The 17,661-nt window shown below is 39.2% G+C and overlaps 1 protein-coding gene across 8 annotated transcripts in view; it reads right to left on the bottom strand.

Annotated features, from left to right (window-relative positions):
• The window catches only part of PPP2R2C (protein phosphatase 2 regulatory subunit Bgamma), a 208,576-nt gene that overhangs the window by 121,203 nt on the left and 69,712 nt on the right, over positions 1 to 17,661 (bottom strand). For 2 of the 8 annotated variants that reach the window (XM_075420473.1, XM_075420472.1), the window contains exon 2: positions 5,328 to 5,419. The exons of 5 other annotated variants lie outside the window; for them this stretch is intronic. In XM_075420473.1, coding sequence (XP_075276588.1) covers positions 5,328 to 5,394 — 67 coding nt within the window. In that variant the 5' untranslated portion in view covers positions 5,395 to 5,419. The remainder of the gene's footprint in view (positions 1 to 5,327; positions 5,420 to 17,661) is intronic. One more of the 8 variants, XM_075420480.1, reaches the window with a different exon arrangement.

Raw genomic sequence — 17,661 nt, 5'->3', positions numbered from 1 at the left:
TCCTTTGCTATTTCTACTGAAAGCATGGCTGTGCATGCTCCTGGCACGATTAGGATTTTCTGCCTCTATGGTACTGGCCAAGCAGCAAGGTGATCCTAAACAGGTGCACTCTACAGTTTTACTGTTACAGTCTCATCTTCCTTCCCCTTCACCTCTGTCTCTATCCCACTATTCATCACATATTTTTAAGTGACATCTAACAGTTCAATTATACCCAGTCTTAGACACAGCCCAATGAAATCTTCACTTAGCTGAAATTAGTAATATTGACTACAGCGAAATGTTTGGTTTCATACCACAGCGCGCTCTGCCTTCTAGCACAGCACTGGACCCTGTAAAAAAAGTGTGCAACAATAGTGTTTTTTCCGTATTACCAAATGTTCCATTTAGATTTTAGGTTTACTTGGCTCATGGAAAGAAAGAAAAAGACATACTTGGCTGTTCAGATGAAGCACAGCATAACTGGTCACACGCTCTGTGTAAACGATGCAAAACAAGATCTCCTGTTCTACAATAAAAATTCTAACCTAAACTGTAAGCCCCAGTCAGGTGAGAAATCGATCTGCTCACTGGCATTGTTTATACATCTTTCCAGGATGGGAGAGATGCTGGTTTTGTTTTGCAGCAGCTTGGGTTTTTGTTGATACCAATCACTCCTTTACTCCCATTTCTGTGCAGTTCTACAGCTAGCTGCCCAAAGCAGCAGGTCAGCTGTTCCTTTTGCACAATGATACTACAAAACTGATCCTGTGAACAGTATCTAACATTAAAATAGTAACACTTTTATTCTTTCACGTCCTGTTCCTGTGAAAGGAAGTCAGTGGCTGGGGTCCATGCGTAGAACAGATCTCTACAACACAGCCTCATCTATAAGCACATAGACTCTATATAACCAAGCTAACCAACAGTTAACACAAGCAAAATAGTATAAATATTAAGGAAGAAAAATACCATCATGAGGGAAACATTAGAAAACAATCATCCCTATCAGTGTAAAACCAGCACCACAGTGGACTGAAAAATTTTATTACTTGCAGGCAGGGCACAACTCAATTTTTCTTGCAGCTTCTTTTACCTTTTGTTCTTCAGAAGTGTTCAGCCCAAAGCCAGCATGAGATCTGCTTTGAATTTGTGTCAGATTCCTCTGCGAGCTACAAGAAAACATGCACTTGCACCACCCACAGCAACTGAGATTATTCCAAACAAGAAATCCCTATACATTTATTATGAGGTTTAAAGGTAGAGGTACCAAGTTCATAATACACTTGGCAGCGTCACTGCACTGTCAGCTGCATAACTAGGACAGGCGAAGTACACAGGCCATAACATGAATTTTCTTCTGCACAAGCATTTAGCTGAGAGGACATTTTATGGGGAGGTGGAAAGAAGCAGCATCAGCATTAATCTAACAGCAGCCTCCCCATAGGGCCCCCAAAGATCTGCCAGTGTCCTCTGCCCCATCAGGGACAGTGCAAGCTACTGGGCAGGAGACGACCTTGAATCAATTTCTTCCAAACAGACCTCCAAACTATTCCCAACCATTCAGAACTGGGCAGCCAAGCCTCAATTTATAACAAACAGACAAAAAAAACCAACCCCAAAGCCTTCCAAAAAAACACACTCACTAGTCCTCCTAGGAATAGAAGAATGATAAAAACAAGAACACTGTGCAAGGTCTTTCGTGGCTGATCTGATAGTTCGACTTTCATGAAAACTCATCTCATTTGTGAGTTAGGCTTTTACGGAAAGCAGAGTATGACTGCTACCTGTATTGTATTTGTGATGATGATAATCAGGTGGCATTCTCTTCAGGCCCCTGAACGACGACTTACGTTCACTAACACCTTTTCATTTTTGTCTGCATACCTCATCCTGTGTTTGCAGTATTTTGTCTGTTAAACTGTTTTCAATATCTGAGTTCAAATACTTTGCTACAAGATTAAAGGCGACACTCAAAAGCAATTTCAATGGGCCTCAATTTCCTAGTCACTCAAAAGCAAAGAATTAAATGGATTAAATTGTTATTGTGGGATTTGGTGGACTATTTGCTTCTTCGGTCCTTGCACAGAGAGTGCTGTAAATACATATTTCCTTATTATCTGCATTACAGGAGTATCCCAAGTATCAGGCAGGGTTGGGTTTCTGTGCGTAAACAGAAAAATGCCTTTCCTGCCCTGTAAGAGTTCACAGCATAGGCAACGATCCTGCAGTGAGTTCCACGTGTGCCAACACTTGAACCTTTACAGATGCCATAGTAACGCTGCAAACTACTAGGAACCAAATAAATACATAAACAAATATTTTTTATATACACTGTTATACAGCTGTTGATTGATAATGATATCCTGGTCACTAATGAACTTGGTTGGACTAAAACTGCCAACCTAGAGACGAATGGAGGGTAAAAGCTCAGTCCTTCATGAAACCTGGAGAGACGGACGACAAATTCCTTCCTACGGTGACAGTACTAAAACGGTAACATGTTAGGAGCTTACGATAACTACCTGATAAATCTATGAAATCAGTTGTGTGGCCTAATATCTGAGGAATGATTTTTCATTTCCAATAGCTTTGGTACTTTAGTCTCCCTTTTACTTACAGCTTTGATTAGAAGGAATTTCCTTCTGCTGCATTTCAGTCATTTATTTTTAGAAGTCCTGTGCTGACACATGAAACATTTCTAAGTGCATCAAATAAACACTTCCTTTTGAACAATCTAACATTACACTGTTCCTTCCAGATCATCACACGCGGCCTGATGTACTCCACCCTAGCTCCAAACCTTCTAGGGAAACCCTTTTTGAGAGATACCTCCAGCATATTGGGATCAAGCAAAGTCCCTTCTGGATCACCTACATAAAAAAAAAAAACAGATATTTTCTTCACAGACAGAAAGACAAAAAAGAAACAAATAACATTTTAGCATGGGGGTTTCCCAAATGCGACCATGCACGGGGTCCACGCATTATTGAATGTGAGTCTAAAGAGTTGCTTATTCCTTGTTTGCAACCTCTGCCTCCAATACTTGACCCAAAATTCTGGTTATGTCCCTTAAACTCTGCTGTTATCTAGTGGTCAGCGAGAAAAATTAGTTTGCAAATTGAGCCTCAAACCAACTCACTGTAATTCAGGAAAGATATTTTTATACCCTCTCTGAGGACTAGTTTAACTTTCCTCTACTCCCAGTTCTTGGACATAACCAACAAGGCTATCCAATCACCAGGATACAACTAAAGGTAAAGAAAAGGTGACAAAACTGAAGCTCTTAAGACAGGGTTCTATAACCATGAAAGTAATGCTGAAGCCTTCTCTCCTGTGACCACTCAGTGGAATCAACAGAATTACTTACACAAGTTAGGATACCAGGATCAAGGTTATGAGGATTATCCTGCTCTGGGATGCTCGGGGTACTACGTTGTTTTACAAGTATGCTCTTTTAGATCAACATTATTCAATGTAAATATGCAGAAAAATCAGACTTCAGTTTATTAATTAGAATTCACAGAAAGTATATGCAGAGACAGACAGATGAATGCTGTATGTATACAATACAGTGTGAAGAAAATGGTCTCTTCGACCATTCATTTGTGTTTGCACTGACAATGATTTAACTGTATTTTTGTACTTGAATTTAAAATAGTCTATTATAAAAAAGGTTTAATTCTGATAAGGTATATAATTATCTTCAAAGGTTTATGTGGCACAGAGGTAGGTCTGAGCTGAAGTTTTGGACTCAGTTCACACAGGTGTGTGGGAGGCCAACTCTGGACCTCTCTACAGCTTTGTCAGCGACAGGAAGAGGTTAGCAATCTGCACTGCACTTCAAAGTGCTGAGAAATCAAATCCATGTGATTTATTGGCACCACACAAACATTAAGTAAGGTGACTTCTTAGCAAATACGCCTAAAATTACACTACCTAGTGCCACGTATTGTCATCACAAGGGTCCTCAAACTGTTCTTCAAGTGAATTTACGGACCGGTCCCAAATTATGTCCTAACAGGACTCTATCACTCATTTTAATTATGAACCAAATCCTGTATCCCTTGATACCCTGACAAAAAAAGAAGCCAGGAACAGTTTTAGCTGTATATGGAATGAATACTATTCTGATTCACATCCTTAAAAGTAAAAAATGCAAGAAATCCCTTCAGGAAATCTATTCTGGTTAGCAAAATTAACTTTTCTTATTCTAGATATTGTGGAAACAGTGAGAAATAACGCTAAATTCATACAATTATTGAATTGTACTACATTCTCTTGTTATACCTGTTTACAAACAGTCGTAGAAGCCGAGTTAAACAGATCTATAAGCCTCAACTACAAATGACAATCAAGTCATTGCAAATCCTTCACACAACATCTGAAGCTACAGAGGTAATTCACCATGACCTAACAGCCTCGCTAAGCCTTTGTTTCCATTTTCTCAGTTGTATTTCTATATTTAAGAGATGTATATTTGGCTGAAAACAGAATACTGCTCACTGTATTTCAAGTATGTAGTACTTAAGTAAACCCAGGAATGTATATGAGAACTCATTTGCCAAACTTGTGAGCACTCACTATTTTTGTTCCGAAAACTCGGATCAGTTATATTAATTCTTCTCACATAATTTATCACATATTTTCAGGTTTAGATGACAACTATCTATTGTAACCGCAATACATACCCATTCCTTTCATATAGTGTTGAATGTTGCATGTCTAACTTTAGATAGGCAGATTTCATTAATTGTAAAATAATCTAAAACAGAACATTAGTTTACCAGCTTAATTGGTGTTAATATCTAAATTACATAGTAATTATGAAAAGAGAAAGTGTTAAGATACGGTTTTACAACAGAAACCTAATAGTTCATTTAGATACTGGAAACCAACATTCACTTTCTTATCAAATTTTGGTGCATTTCAAAGCATGCCTCCTGGTCTAGTGCTCTGAAGCTCCGCCGGCACACAAGGCTGCCACCAGTAACTGCTTCTCTGTATCACATTTACAACCAGACAGCATTCAGTTATTTGCATGCTACTTTGTAGACGTGTACACAAAGCATTGACAAAGTCTCTTAAAACAAAATAGTGCAAAAAGAAAAAAATGCAAAGGTGCCATCCAGCCACAAAGAAATACCAAAGTGTGACAGCAGTCAAGCAGAACAATGCAACCTCAACGAATCCAGCCCACGCCGCTTTACGATACATAAAGTGATTATCTGTTAAAGACTGGTGGTTCATTCAAGACAAGGGGGCAGCCTCCATCCAACAGTCTGTCCCGCAAGAACGACTGCCTGGCAGCAGTAACTGCGTGGACGGAGACTCTTCCACCCACTCACCTCCAGAAGTGACCTCTTCAGAACTGGGCTGAGGAACATTGGCAGGACAATGTGGGGAAGCTTGCATTGCTGCTGCCCTTGCTATACCTGTCCTGTGGAGAAATAGAGGACTTAATTTCCAGGGCTGTCAGTCAGCACCTTCCACATTACAAGTGAAGGAAAAAGAAACGAATTTGACAATGCCTGCTTCAAGCGAGTACATTTTGGGGTGAAGTGAAGAACCCCCATTTTCTGCTGAAGTATTTGGGTAACTTTCACTTCTTCTGTGGAGCTCCATTTGTCTGCCCCGCCAGCAAGCTGGATTCTTTGGTTCATGAGTTGATGATGCTCTTGCCTGTTACCAATATAGCAAGCCGGGATATGGCCATTGAGAATCAACTTAACTAGGCAGCCTAAATAAAATACGGGAAATTATGTTTAAATTAATCTCTCAACTCTGATATGAACAAGTACTTGCCATTGGGTAACTCCCTTCCTTCTACCTCCCTTCCAAAATGGCACATTTTTTAGTCTGCTCTTTACACATTTCCTTTACAGAAACTATTACCACATGAACACAGTTCTTTTGCTTCTCCTGTCCCACCCATTCCATAGAGGCATTTTATTTCACTTCCACATGAAGTTGTCTAAATAGGGTTACCACAAGAATCAATCCTAACAAAGGCAACTTCTAAAGTAAAAAAAGGAAACTTTCCACTATCCTCATGGTTTCCAGCTACGACGAAGGTTTTCAGCCACCAGTTTTTAGTGTGACGCTTACAAATGATTTGTATATACCAAAGTCCAGTCCATCAGAGAGAGAAAGAGACAAAAAAACCTGTACCTGAACTACGTGAATAAATCATTCTTTTGAGTGTGGCAATGAATGCAATGTTTTACAATTTCAAAACCAATTCTCTGAAGCCTTACTAAAACAAGCGTGTTTGCTTCCAGGAGTGATCTCTGTGCATCTTTCAGGAGTACCATGATGTTTTTTGTTGGAGGAAATGTCAAGTTTAGACAGACTTGGAAGCTAATAACCAATCATTTTGTTCTGGTAGGAGTGCACACTGAATACTGATGTTCACAGGCAGAAACAATTTCCAATAATTAATTGGAAACATATCAGCCTTCATTGCATTTGCTTAACTTTTGTCAACAGCAATGTTAACCTTGCAAGTGAATTGAGAGACAAGACAAAGTCTATACATGTGAGGATTACATATAATTCAGAACTGCTGAAGAGCATTGAAAGCAAGCCAAGAAAATGATGATTATAAAAATATGGCAGAGGAATTCTATTAGGGAAAACTTCCAAAACAAACCCAACTTTTATTGCATCAATTACTTAAGCTCAATCTTTCAGCTAGGTGTATGCTAAACAGTAAATGTAGGGGTAAACAGAACTGTTCACTTCTTATTTGGACAAGACAGACTTATGCATCACTCACTCACTGAAAAATGATGCCAGACAGGGCATTTTCTTAAATTTACTTTTATACTTTTATTTGCCACTGTGTATTGCTTTTCTCTTCACAAAGTTCCCAAAATAGTAACTGCTTCAAAGCGACAAAACAGTTTGTCTCTCTAAATACCTACTACCTTGGACTATGATTATGGCTGTCCATGGGCTATGATTAGAAACAGTCTTTGGCCAAGATATTCGGATGAGGTATCACCAAAAGAAATAAGAACAACTGGTCACCTATATAATACCATATTTAATAAACACAGTATTTAAATATAAAATATGATACAGCAGGTTGGCTCTCAGAAATAGGACAATGATTAATTCTGTCCTGAGCACTACAGATAGATGTTCTGTTCACTTTCCAAGACAGTGATCATTCTAAGCACTAACAGGAATTTTAGCAAGCCTGCTCCTTTTCATTACATGACAAATACTAGAGTATCAGAAAGAACCAAAATCATCATGAAACCCTGATGACCTTAGGTTCTACATGCTATCCAAACCCCTCTCAGAGTCACCAGAAGACCACGATACACAGATAACCTAGATATTTCAGTAACAATGAACAGATATCACTGGTACTTTTCTCTCCAGAGAAAAGAACTCCAACACTTTGAAATGTTTAGGGATAGTTTCTCACAAACCTTGAAAGGACTGGCAGTAGAGGAAACAGGTTTCACCCCAAACCATGACTGTTCATCTGTTTAGCCACCCTCAAATGCAAACTGGCAAAAGCTAAAACTGGAGGGGGGGGGAGCTACAACTGAAAGCAAGAGGTGAAACAGTCACAGTGTGGATTTTTATTTGTTTGCCTTGGTAACCTACAAAAACATCAAATGCCACGCATTTCAGATGTTGAGGGTAACCTACATTTGTTTCAAAAACTAGCCTTAAGTGTTTAAAAACATGCACCTCATGCATTAAATGCTTCAAAGAGTCTTTCTGTTGCTTACATCCTCTTGATTTTCTCCCCACAAGTTAACTATTGTTCTTAAACGTCCCCTACAGTCTATGTTGACCTATCTATCCCAAGCACCTCAAGAGGCACTTTAACCATACGGGATATTTCTCAAAGGTAGGATCTCTTTCACTGTCTGGGAGAGTAGTTCATGGAATAAAAAAGAAAATTATTTTACCACAACAGAAAGATGTGTGTTCCAGAGATTAGTCCAATTCAAACAGAAAGCTCTTCCATGACAGAACGTACATGCTGTTTTCAGGATGAACTCACTTCCTGCCACCATATCCAAGCTAGAACATCCCCTCATCTTCCTTGTTTAATTACTGGGTAGAATCTATTGTGTACATAAGGACTGTAATACAGCTCCTGGACTTCGTTCTCACATCCACCAGAAATTCTCCTGTGACTCCTGTGGAAATCACTGGTTTCTTCTACAGTCCATTTTCCCTTTGAGAAACGAAGAAAACCTACCTTTCAGTCTCCATGACCAGAAAAAGAAATAGCAAGAAGTCCATTGTGTGGACTTTAGATGAATGAATCCACTCATTTATGGCTGCAGCAGTGGATTCCTCATCTCCATTCTCCACTCAGTGACAACATTCAGGTGGTGCTTGAACATAACCTTTCCTGTTTCCTGCACGGGTGCGAGGACAGTACCACTGTGGATTGTAGTGCCACCTGGGTCTCCCCAGCCAACCTACAGCTGAATCACAGTACTCATCACTGCTAGGGAGCCCATATTTAAGTTCCAGCATCCAGAAATTATGTTGCTAGTGCCTGAACTTTAATGGGTACTCTCCACAGAAAAAGGAATAACGACAGTTTCAGTATACTATATGCTATAACTTTACTAAGAACCTACGATTTTTTTATACAAGCTAAAAAGAATATCGATTTCTTTCAAGGCCACTGCACACTAAATGCAATTCCCACAGTTGCTATTTGAGGTATTAGATAAAAATGCCATCTTTCTCACTAAGAAAAGAATCAACTAGTCTTTCATGAAGCAGAAATGTCTAAGGCTCTTTGATATATTTCAAACAACTTTGTCGGCTGGAAGTAGCCAAAAACTTGTATTGATTAATAAAAAAAACATACAGAAAATTCATTTTGGTGGCACCCAAGCTTAGTACATATTCCAGTGCACTGTGGACTGCAAGGCATTGCCAGTCTAAAAATATCCATAGTGATACAACTAACAATACAAACTCAGTGCTTCACCTCCCAGAAGGGAAGACAAGAAATGGCTGTAAAGCAACAAAAAAATGCCATCTGTGAGAATCTAGATGGACCCTGAGAAACTTCAGGAGGTTCAACAAGGAGAAGTGCAAAATTCTGCACTTCGAGCAGAAGAGCTCCACAAAAGTAGCTGAAAAGCAACTGGCAATGTAGCAGCCTGACTGGAAAGCCTCTGGGGTCATCCTGGATGCTACGCTGAATATGAGCCAACAGCGGGCTCACATCAGCAACCCACATGATGGGCTAACACTAGGATGAATGTGGCCAGCAGAAAGATGAAATCACCTTCTGCTTATCACTGATGAGGTGACACACTTCAAACCCTGTGTCCAGTTTCTAATTCCCTCCAGCTGAAGTAGAGAAACTGGACAAAATCCAGCCAAGTTCTATGCGCTTACCATGTTGGTCAGGTGCTTAGGACATTTGCAGAGGCTGAGGGAGGTGGGCTTGTTTAACCTGATGAAGAAAAGGCTAAGGGTAATTTCATAGCAGTTGACAACAACTTGACAGGGATTACCAAGACAATGGAGCCAAACACTTCTTGGTAGCTGTGCACCTTGTTAGGTCAAAAGCAACTGAGTGGCAGCTTGGGAGGTTCAGACTGGCTACTTAGGCTTTTTCTTCAGGAGCGCAGTGCAGAACTGGAAAGGTTATCCAAAGAGGCTGTGGCATCTTCATCCTTGGATGTTTTCAAGACTCAGATATACAAATCCACAGCTGACCTGATCTATAGTTTTGGCAAAATCATGCTTCCAGTGGGACTACAGACTTGCAGAGGCCCTGTCCCTCACACACTGTTTCTATACTTCTACAAAATGCCAGTTTACAAGGCATGAAACTGGTGTTCTGTAGAACAAAATCCCTTCGCTAAGCCTCCACTCCTTGCTTCTCTGCCATGATATTTTTAGAGAGATGAACTAACACACTTTGAGAGTCCAACGCAATGTGAGATTCTACAGCAAGACAGTTAAGCAAACAAACACCTGTTCCAAAGGGCTGGATCACCGTGCCCCATTCTTTGTCACTACCAACCCAAAGCACTGACACAGCATTTGCACCAAGAAGTGTGCCTCAGAGACCCAGAGCTACAAAAGGTGACTCATCTTTTCAATACAGCTTACTGGATTTGAACACAAGACGTTGATACACTCCCCTAAGTGACTGAACCAGGTTATGGTAAAGTTAACCATGATTTTCAAGATTGATTAATTGAAGAGGAGCAAGAAGCTGGTGAAGGGTCTAGAGAATAAATCTTATGAAGAGCAGCTGAGGGAACTGGGGTTGTTCAGTCTGGAGAAAGGGAGGCTGAGGGGAGACCTTATTGCTCTCTATAACTACCTGAAAGGAGGTTGTAGTGAGGTGGGTGTTGGTCTCTTCTCCCAGGTAGCAAGTGTCAGGACCAGAGGAAACGGCCTCAAGTTGTGCCAAGGGAGGTTTAGATTGGATATTGGGAAAAATGCCTTCACCGATAGGGTTATCAAGCACTGGCACAGGCTGCCCAGGGAAGTGGTAGAGTCACCACCCCTGGACGTGTTTAAAAGACATGTAGAGGTGGCACTTAGGGACACGGTTTAGTGGTGGACTTGGCAGCATAAGGTTTACGGTTGGATTCGATGATCTTAAAGGTCTTTTCCAACCCAAATGACTCTATAATTCTATGATTCTAAGTCACTAATCCTGCATTTGACACACAATTTTTCATCCCAACAATGCAACTGTGCTAATTCTGCATCTTAGTCTGTTCCTTGATAGTGGGTTAATCTTTGAGGCAATACCTCAACCAAAACACTCCGGAATGCTCTTAACAGTAATCACCAACTAGAGGGAGATTCTTCATCGGTTTAAGATTAAGTATTTACCTAAATAAACACACAGCTGAAAAAAAATACTGTGTCATTACAATACTGCTACAATATGAACTTTTTGGAAGCTGTAAAAGCATAATTTCAGGGTACAATATGAACTTAAAAAATAAGCACAAACCCAAAAGTACACAAATGGGCAGATCAAGGGGAAGAATTACATATTTTGTTAAGACATGTACATTTTTTTATAGGCTTGGTAGAGATAACCCTGAAAAATATCTGTAACAAAGAAATTTATTTAAGGGCTGAAACTATGTTAGTGACATTCATGAAATATCCTGTAATTTTTTTCAGAGATTTAATTATACCTTTCCTGCTACTCATCCATTGAAAGATCTTCTGGTTAGCATAAATTTGAATTCTATTGCCATATAAATTAATACATTTTATACACATTTATCAGCCTTTTAAATAACAAACTGATAATTGTCCAGGCACTATCTTCTTGAAAAGAAGAAAAAGACATACAATTAAAACCTGAACTACAATTACTTTGCATTTCAAAAAGTTAAAAAACAGCCTGATGCAACATTACCTCAAAGAGAAAATCTGGACAGTAGCTTTACTTCAAGCAAAGACATAAGAGTATTTAAAAGAAAACAGTATTCAGCAATGGTAAATCATATAGAAGGAACAGGCAAAAAGGTCAAAGAAAAAGAAATGGGTTTGCATCCATCTGTTGTTATAAATCTGAATACATTAATCTCCTAAGGAAACTTGCAAAGACAGTATTAAGGCCACAGTATTCAACAGGACAATTATAATAGTACCCTAAATTTAACAAATACTATTATGCATGAGAATTTCCAAGTAGATTTCCTCACCCATTATGCAAAAAAACAAAATTACAATTCTTAATGGTTATAGTAACTATGGAAAATCTGTTCTTTCAGCTAAAGATTAATTCTTGATAGGTTAAACATACAGTTTGCTGGTGAAAAGGAATGAAGTAAACCCTGAGAAAAATTAACCAACACTTTCAAAAAAAACACATAACTTCATACTCCAGGATTTTTTTCTTGTGAAACTGCGAAATGTACTTTAGTATCCTGACAGTTTGTAGAAAAATCTAAGCTTTGTAGAATCTAAGATTCCTGAACACAGTGAAGTCATGCCAGATTTCTACCTTTACCTATTTTTGTCCTAAAGAACAAAACCAGTAACGGTATTGGATCTCTGAAGATTCAGCATACTGAGATTCCCAGAAAGTTTTTTGGTAAGCTATTACTTTATCCATTCTTGCACTGAGTCAGATAAAGTCTTCAGAAAAACTCTCCCAGTATCATGGGTTATGTAAAACATCTCCACAACATATATAATGTAGTACTGAAGAAAAAAAGTAACTAAGGTTACTGTACAAATAATTAGAAAAAATAGGTGTCGAGATTAAAATCAGGACTCTCAAAGCACAAATAATATATGTGGTTTGTATATACAGACATATATTTTTATGGACTTACAATATGTACATAGAATACAGCTATGCAAAGCCATGCACCCTGATCCAATCCCACTGGAGCCATTGACAGGTTCTTAATAGACTTCATTGGATATTAAAACATAGTTACACAAAGGTTGCAACAACCTGTCAGGAGTTTAAAGAAGAAACTGTTGCTCTTCCATGGAAACGTGGATCTTAGTATCCTAGCAAGAATAAGTAGTGCATTTCGTTTTTTTAAAAACCTTCCAGAGTAGAAAAAATAAAGCTGAAATTAAAATAAAAAAAAAGCTTCATACAACTTCCATTATTTGCAGTCACTTCCAGTTCTATAGTAGAGTGATAAACTTAAAAAAGGGAACACCACTAGCTTTTCCCTTATGATAATAAGGTAAAATCCTGACCCCATCCTTCAGACAAGTCTGTTGATACTAATCTACTAACTAGGACCTTACCCAGGAAGCCTGCCAGGCCTCCTTCCCCAGTCAGAAATCCCTTTTCAGAGGAACGGTGTAGAAGCAGAGACTCTTGAAATTTCAAAACTACCCTCTCCTTGCACCTAAGGGTCATATACAGATTAATCAATCACGCCAAGTCCAAGATGATTTTGAGTCACAGCTGTGTCCTTTAATGACAGTAAAAGAATGACACTGTGTGGCAATCCCAGGTCTTATACTCACAAGATTCAACGGATGCAAGTACAGAGAGCAGTAAGAACTTGGCAAAGAGTACCAAATGAGTTATGGTTTTGGCTGGACTTCCTTTTTTTTGATAAAAATTTCTGGAGCTTGAAGCACAGCAAGTACTGCGGATAAAAGCCAAATATCACTACAATCAAACAGCAAATGAAAAGAGAAAAATTGTCGTCAAGGAAGGAATGACTGTATTTCTGCCTCCTTATTTCTCTCCCCAGCACTGCTTGGATCTACATATTCCTGACTTCTCCAAAGACTGAGCAGGGACTACTCCTTCCAGAGACACATGTTGAGAATTTAAGGCTTTGGGGCCCTGCTTGAACAGAGACTGAACAGTTGCCTTCTGGCAGGAATTAAAGCTAGTATGGAAATTTCACAAACGGAATTAAAAGATGGTCTGGAAAGTGGCCAAAAGGATATCAAAGGATCTTTAGCAGTATGAAGACACATACCAGAAGCACACGAAAGGGGACTTCAAGGCAGACCATTAGGTTTAAGAAAGTATCTGTTGCCTGGGTAGAAGGCTGTGTGAACCAGGGGAAAATGTAAATTATTCTTGTGAAATATTTAGTCCCAAAATACCCATACTTTCTTGTATAATATCCAGTATTGACATGTCAGACATCTAGACGAACAGGCATACTTGAGAATCAGCCCAAATTTTGAACTGATAAGAACTGATCAGGATATCCTTCCTCCTCTTCTTCAAGTGTGGTATGTTACAGCATCTGAGATTCAGATTCCGGAAAATGCCAGCTAAAAGTGAGTTAAAATGTTAAACACAGAGAAACTATAGCCCATGTCTTATACCACATTTATTGTGGTAAATATATGATACAGACATGAGTAATTCTGATGGTAAACTGAGACTTTCTAAAAACATCAGTATTATGAAATTCACCTTAACTAGAAATAGTGACAGAAGAAGGACATTTGGGAAGATTACACAGGGTACAGGCAGACCTAGATAGCTTTAAATTAGCTGAAGACCCTGGTAGGCTTTGTTGCTGCTAACAGACTAACCATGGCAGCACCGAGCTCATCATTTAACCTTGCTTTTTGGTAACTTCATTAAAGACTTAATCTTCAGAAGCAGTATTTAGGGTAAAAAAAAGTGACTTATGCTTCCAAAGTTGTCACACAAAGGGCTGGCAGCAGCAGCAGATCAGGGGTGCATTGGGAGGCTGGCGTACTCACCACCACCATGACACATTGCAAGTGTGAAAAGGAGCAGCAAACGCAGCACAGAATCCACACGTGTATCTACGTATTGACTGGACTTCCAAAGCATTTCTGTTTTAATACTAACTTCTGTGCTTAGTTTGTCTGCAAAGCCTCTCCTCTCAAACACACACTAACAAAACTTCTGAAATCACTTTCTTCTCCTCTCTTTTTATACAGAGGAAGAACATACAGAGGGGGAGACCAGCACAGAGACTTCACTGAGACTCTCACGGAATTGCAGGAACAAGCTGGCCTCAGAACAATCAGCTATTTTACAGAAACACAGCATCAAAAGCGGAGAGTTTCTAAAGCAGCGAGCTTCAAAAGAAGAAATGGATCATCCATGGATACGATCTGGGTAGCTCCAGAGTTGAAAAGAGGAGCTCTGGGGATTCTGAATTGGATAAAAGCCTCAGGGAACTGTCGGGTTATTGCTTTTAAGAGTTATTAGGATGAACAGGTGCTTTGCCTTATCTCTGTTTCTGCCCCACGTGCTACTATCGCTGTCTGTCAATGAACTCTGTTCATCCTTCCATCAGTGAAAGCAATATTTGAAAAATAAAATGAAAACACTTACCAAAAAAAAAAAATCTTTCTGTGCTCCAGCAGAAGGTTTTTTCACAGAACAAGGAACAGAAAAAACAATGACTCTCTCCATAAAAGCATGAGAACCACCACTTACAGGCTAAAGCACAAGATTTCCTCAAATTCCTTGTCCAGGATGAGCAAACTGGTGGAGTTAGTATTTTGAGGTGAAACAACTGTGCTCAGTTTGCTAGAACTGTGTTGCACCTCTTATAGCAGAAGGTTCCACCCACAATGGCAGGTCCTTGTTAAAATATTTAGGTATCTGTTAAAATGTTTAGCTATCTCTTGTTGTCACATGTAGTCAGATCTTATCTGGCTACCTTTTATTTATTTTAGATGGAGATATTAGCACTATGTAACTAATAGATCTAGCCTTGCAGACTCCTACAGAGCTTCACTTATACGATAAACCCTTGAAATTGGAGTCACAATTTCTGGACTGCATTGCAAAAGGCAAAGAACAGAAGCACTTCCATTGTTCAGGTTTGAAAGCAGACTGAAAAGTTCCGTTATTCCTCCTCAAGCTCAAATACTTGGATTCTATTCTTGTGATAGAACATATATTCCAGTCATCCTCAGTTAACAACTTTTTAATTCAAATACTGACCCCATTAACTTACGATACAGATCTTTCAAAGAATGTAAACGTGCAGAACTAGTATGCTCTCTTAAGTTATTCTAAATCTGTTAAGCTGCAGAATGAAACAAAGTTTTAGAAATGGTAGCCGACAGATGAGTGTATTAGAAAAATCAGATTTAAAGTCAGTCAAAACGGTTAGTGGTAGCTCTAAAGTTAAAAGGTTTTTAACATAGAAATTTACATTTTAAACCTTGGCAAAATTCAGGTAAGTTTTTCTATTGAGTCTTAAAATTTCAAAAATGTTTGGAGTTACTGGATGCATTACTGTCTTGGACAATGGAGATCCATGAATGTACATGCTCATATTATGCACAAATTTATGCATGGAGATTTCTGGGTCAAAGGTGACTTAGCAAGAGGGACATTAAGAGCTTAGAAATACTTGCAACATTTCAGGAAATGAAACTCTGTCAAACTGGATATTTTTTTAAAGAAAACTGTGTAAATTCAATTGCTAACAATAATATGCCAGCGATAATGACTGAATTCAGTCATTAAAATGTAAAATAAAGGAATAGCTTCCTGTGCTAACCTCAGTATAACTACATCTATCAAGTCTCATGTGTAACAAACAGGCTGATGTTTGCTCTGTGGAGTCCAAATTGCTAATTCCTCCAATTTACACCAACTTCTTGGTTTTCAGGAACAAAAATCGCTTTCTGTCTAAATATACTTACACTTAACAATCAGAAACGAATCCCTCTGCAAACAACTCTCCACACTGGCAATCATCTTCATGAGTAATTATTTATAGTGCAGAAACATCAAAGACTTCCGCTTTGAGATTTAACGTTACTACTGTTACTACCATTTCCCAGGTACATCCAGGATAATAGTCAAACATTTTTCCAATATAATTATAACTCGTATTTCCTGCTTTCCTTCTACTGTGCATAAATATTACACAAGCCCTATCAGAAGGTCATTTGGAAGCGTTACAGTAAGCATCACTACTATGCGCGTTTTTACAGCACTGACCGAAACATTACCGCTTCTTCTGGTGCACATTTAACAGTTTGCAATGAGCAGCGCTGAGACTCTCAGGCTGGTGGGCTCACCGGTGCCTTTCACTCTGGTCTCCTCTCTGTGGTACTCACCCTGCGATGGGAGAGGGTCCCACAGCAGCAGAGAAGGAAGCGTGGGCACCCCGCGCTACAGCTTCCTCTGGAGAAGGGACTGTTTGCTGCCAATAACTGCATCCCCAAGCAGTCTCAAACCAAACTCCAAATTTAAAATACCTCAAAATTAATTTGAAGGTATGAAAAAGTAAAAGAAACAGTCTCAGGATTTCTGCCTAACCAAAAAATTGGGAAAGATCAACACAACAGCTGCTTGTTTATATTCCCTACAAATCATACTCTGCAGTAATTTCAGCAAGACAGTTCAAAGTTTAAGCAACTAAAAACCTTCGCTTGGACATAGCCTAAATTCTTGCAGGTAGTCAATCTTAAAATTTTAATATCATTGGTTGATCTACGGTATCGTTACTGCTAACATGCAACTTATTTGTTTTTAATGTAGCATCTTTGTAACATTTACACAGTGTCACGAAAGGCCTCTGTATGACCTGTTTCCCTGAACTGCAAGCAGAAGCACAGAAACGCTGAATCTAACAGTTAGGTACATACCTAACCCTGGAAAACAAAATCCATGTCCAAGTAATCCATTTTTCAGAAAGCTGCAGCTCATCACCATTACTGGGGAAGATCAGAAATGCAAGGACACTTCTTCTCATGCGCACGGTATAAAGAAAGCTTTGCTCCAGCCACAAACCAAGTCTCACTTCTCTGATCAGCATTCATAGGCCAAAATAGTCTGTGAATTATACCGGACTTGAGACACATACAGTGCCCTCCATAAAAGCTCTTCCTGCCCCACCTCCCAGTGCTGAAACCTCTACATAGCCATTCCACCACTTCTAGACTCACATTTCAAGCACAGCAACTGTAAGGAATACAGACACACCAGAAAACACATACTAGCAGCCATCCACAAGACTGCTGTGAGGGTAACATGTATATACAAGCACAAGCGCACACAACACACACAAAAACATATTCCCATTGTTCCCAAGCAATGAGAAGCACTACCATCCATATGCCCATTACTTGACTCTTAGCATCAAATGTTCCAGGAATTTCTTAAGACATGTAATAATTCACAGCTACCTATTTCACAGACACTGCAAACATGGATTCTGCTTTGAGCTTCACTGCTGATTAAAGAGAATACAC

The sequence above is a fragment of the Opisthocomus hoazin genome, chromosome 5 (genome assembly GCF_030867145.1).
Source record: "Opisthocomus hoazin isolate bOpiHoa1 chromosome 5, bOpiHoa1.hap1, whole genome shotgun sequence".
Taxonomy (NCBI): Eukaryota; Metazoa; Chordata; class Aves; order Opisthocomiformes; family Opisthocomidae; genus Opisthocomus; species Opisthocomus hoazin.
Note: the sequence above shows the minus strand (reverse complement) of the source record. Positions and strands in the feature narration are given on the sequence as shown.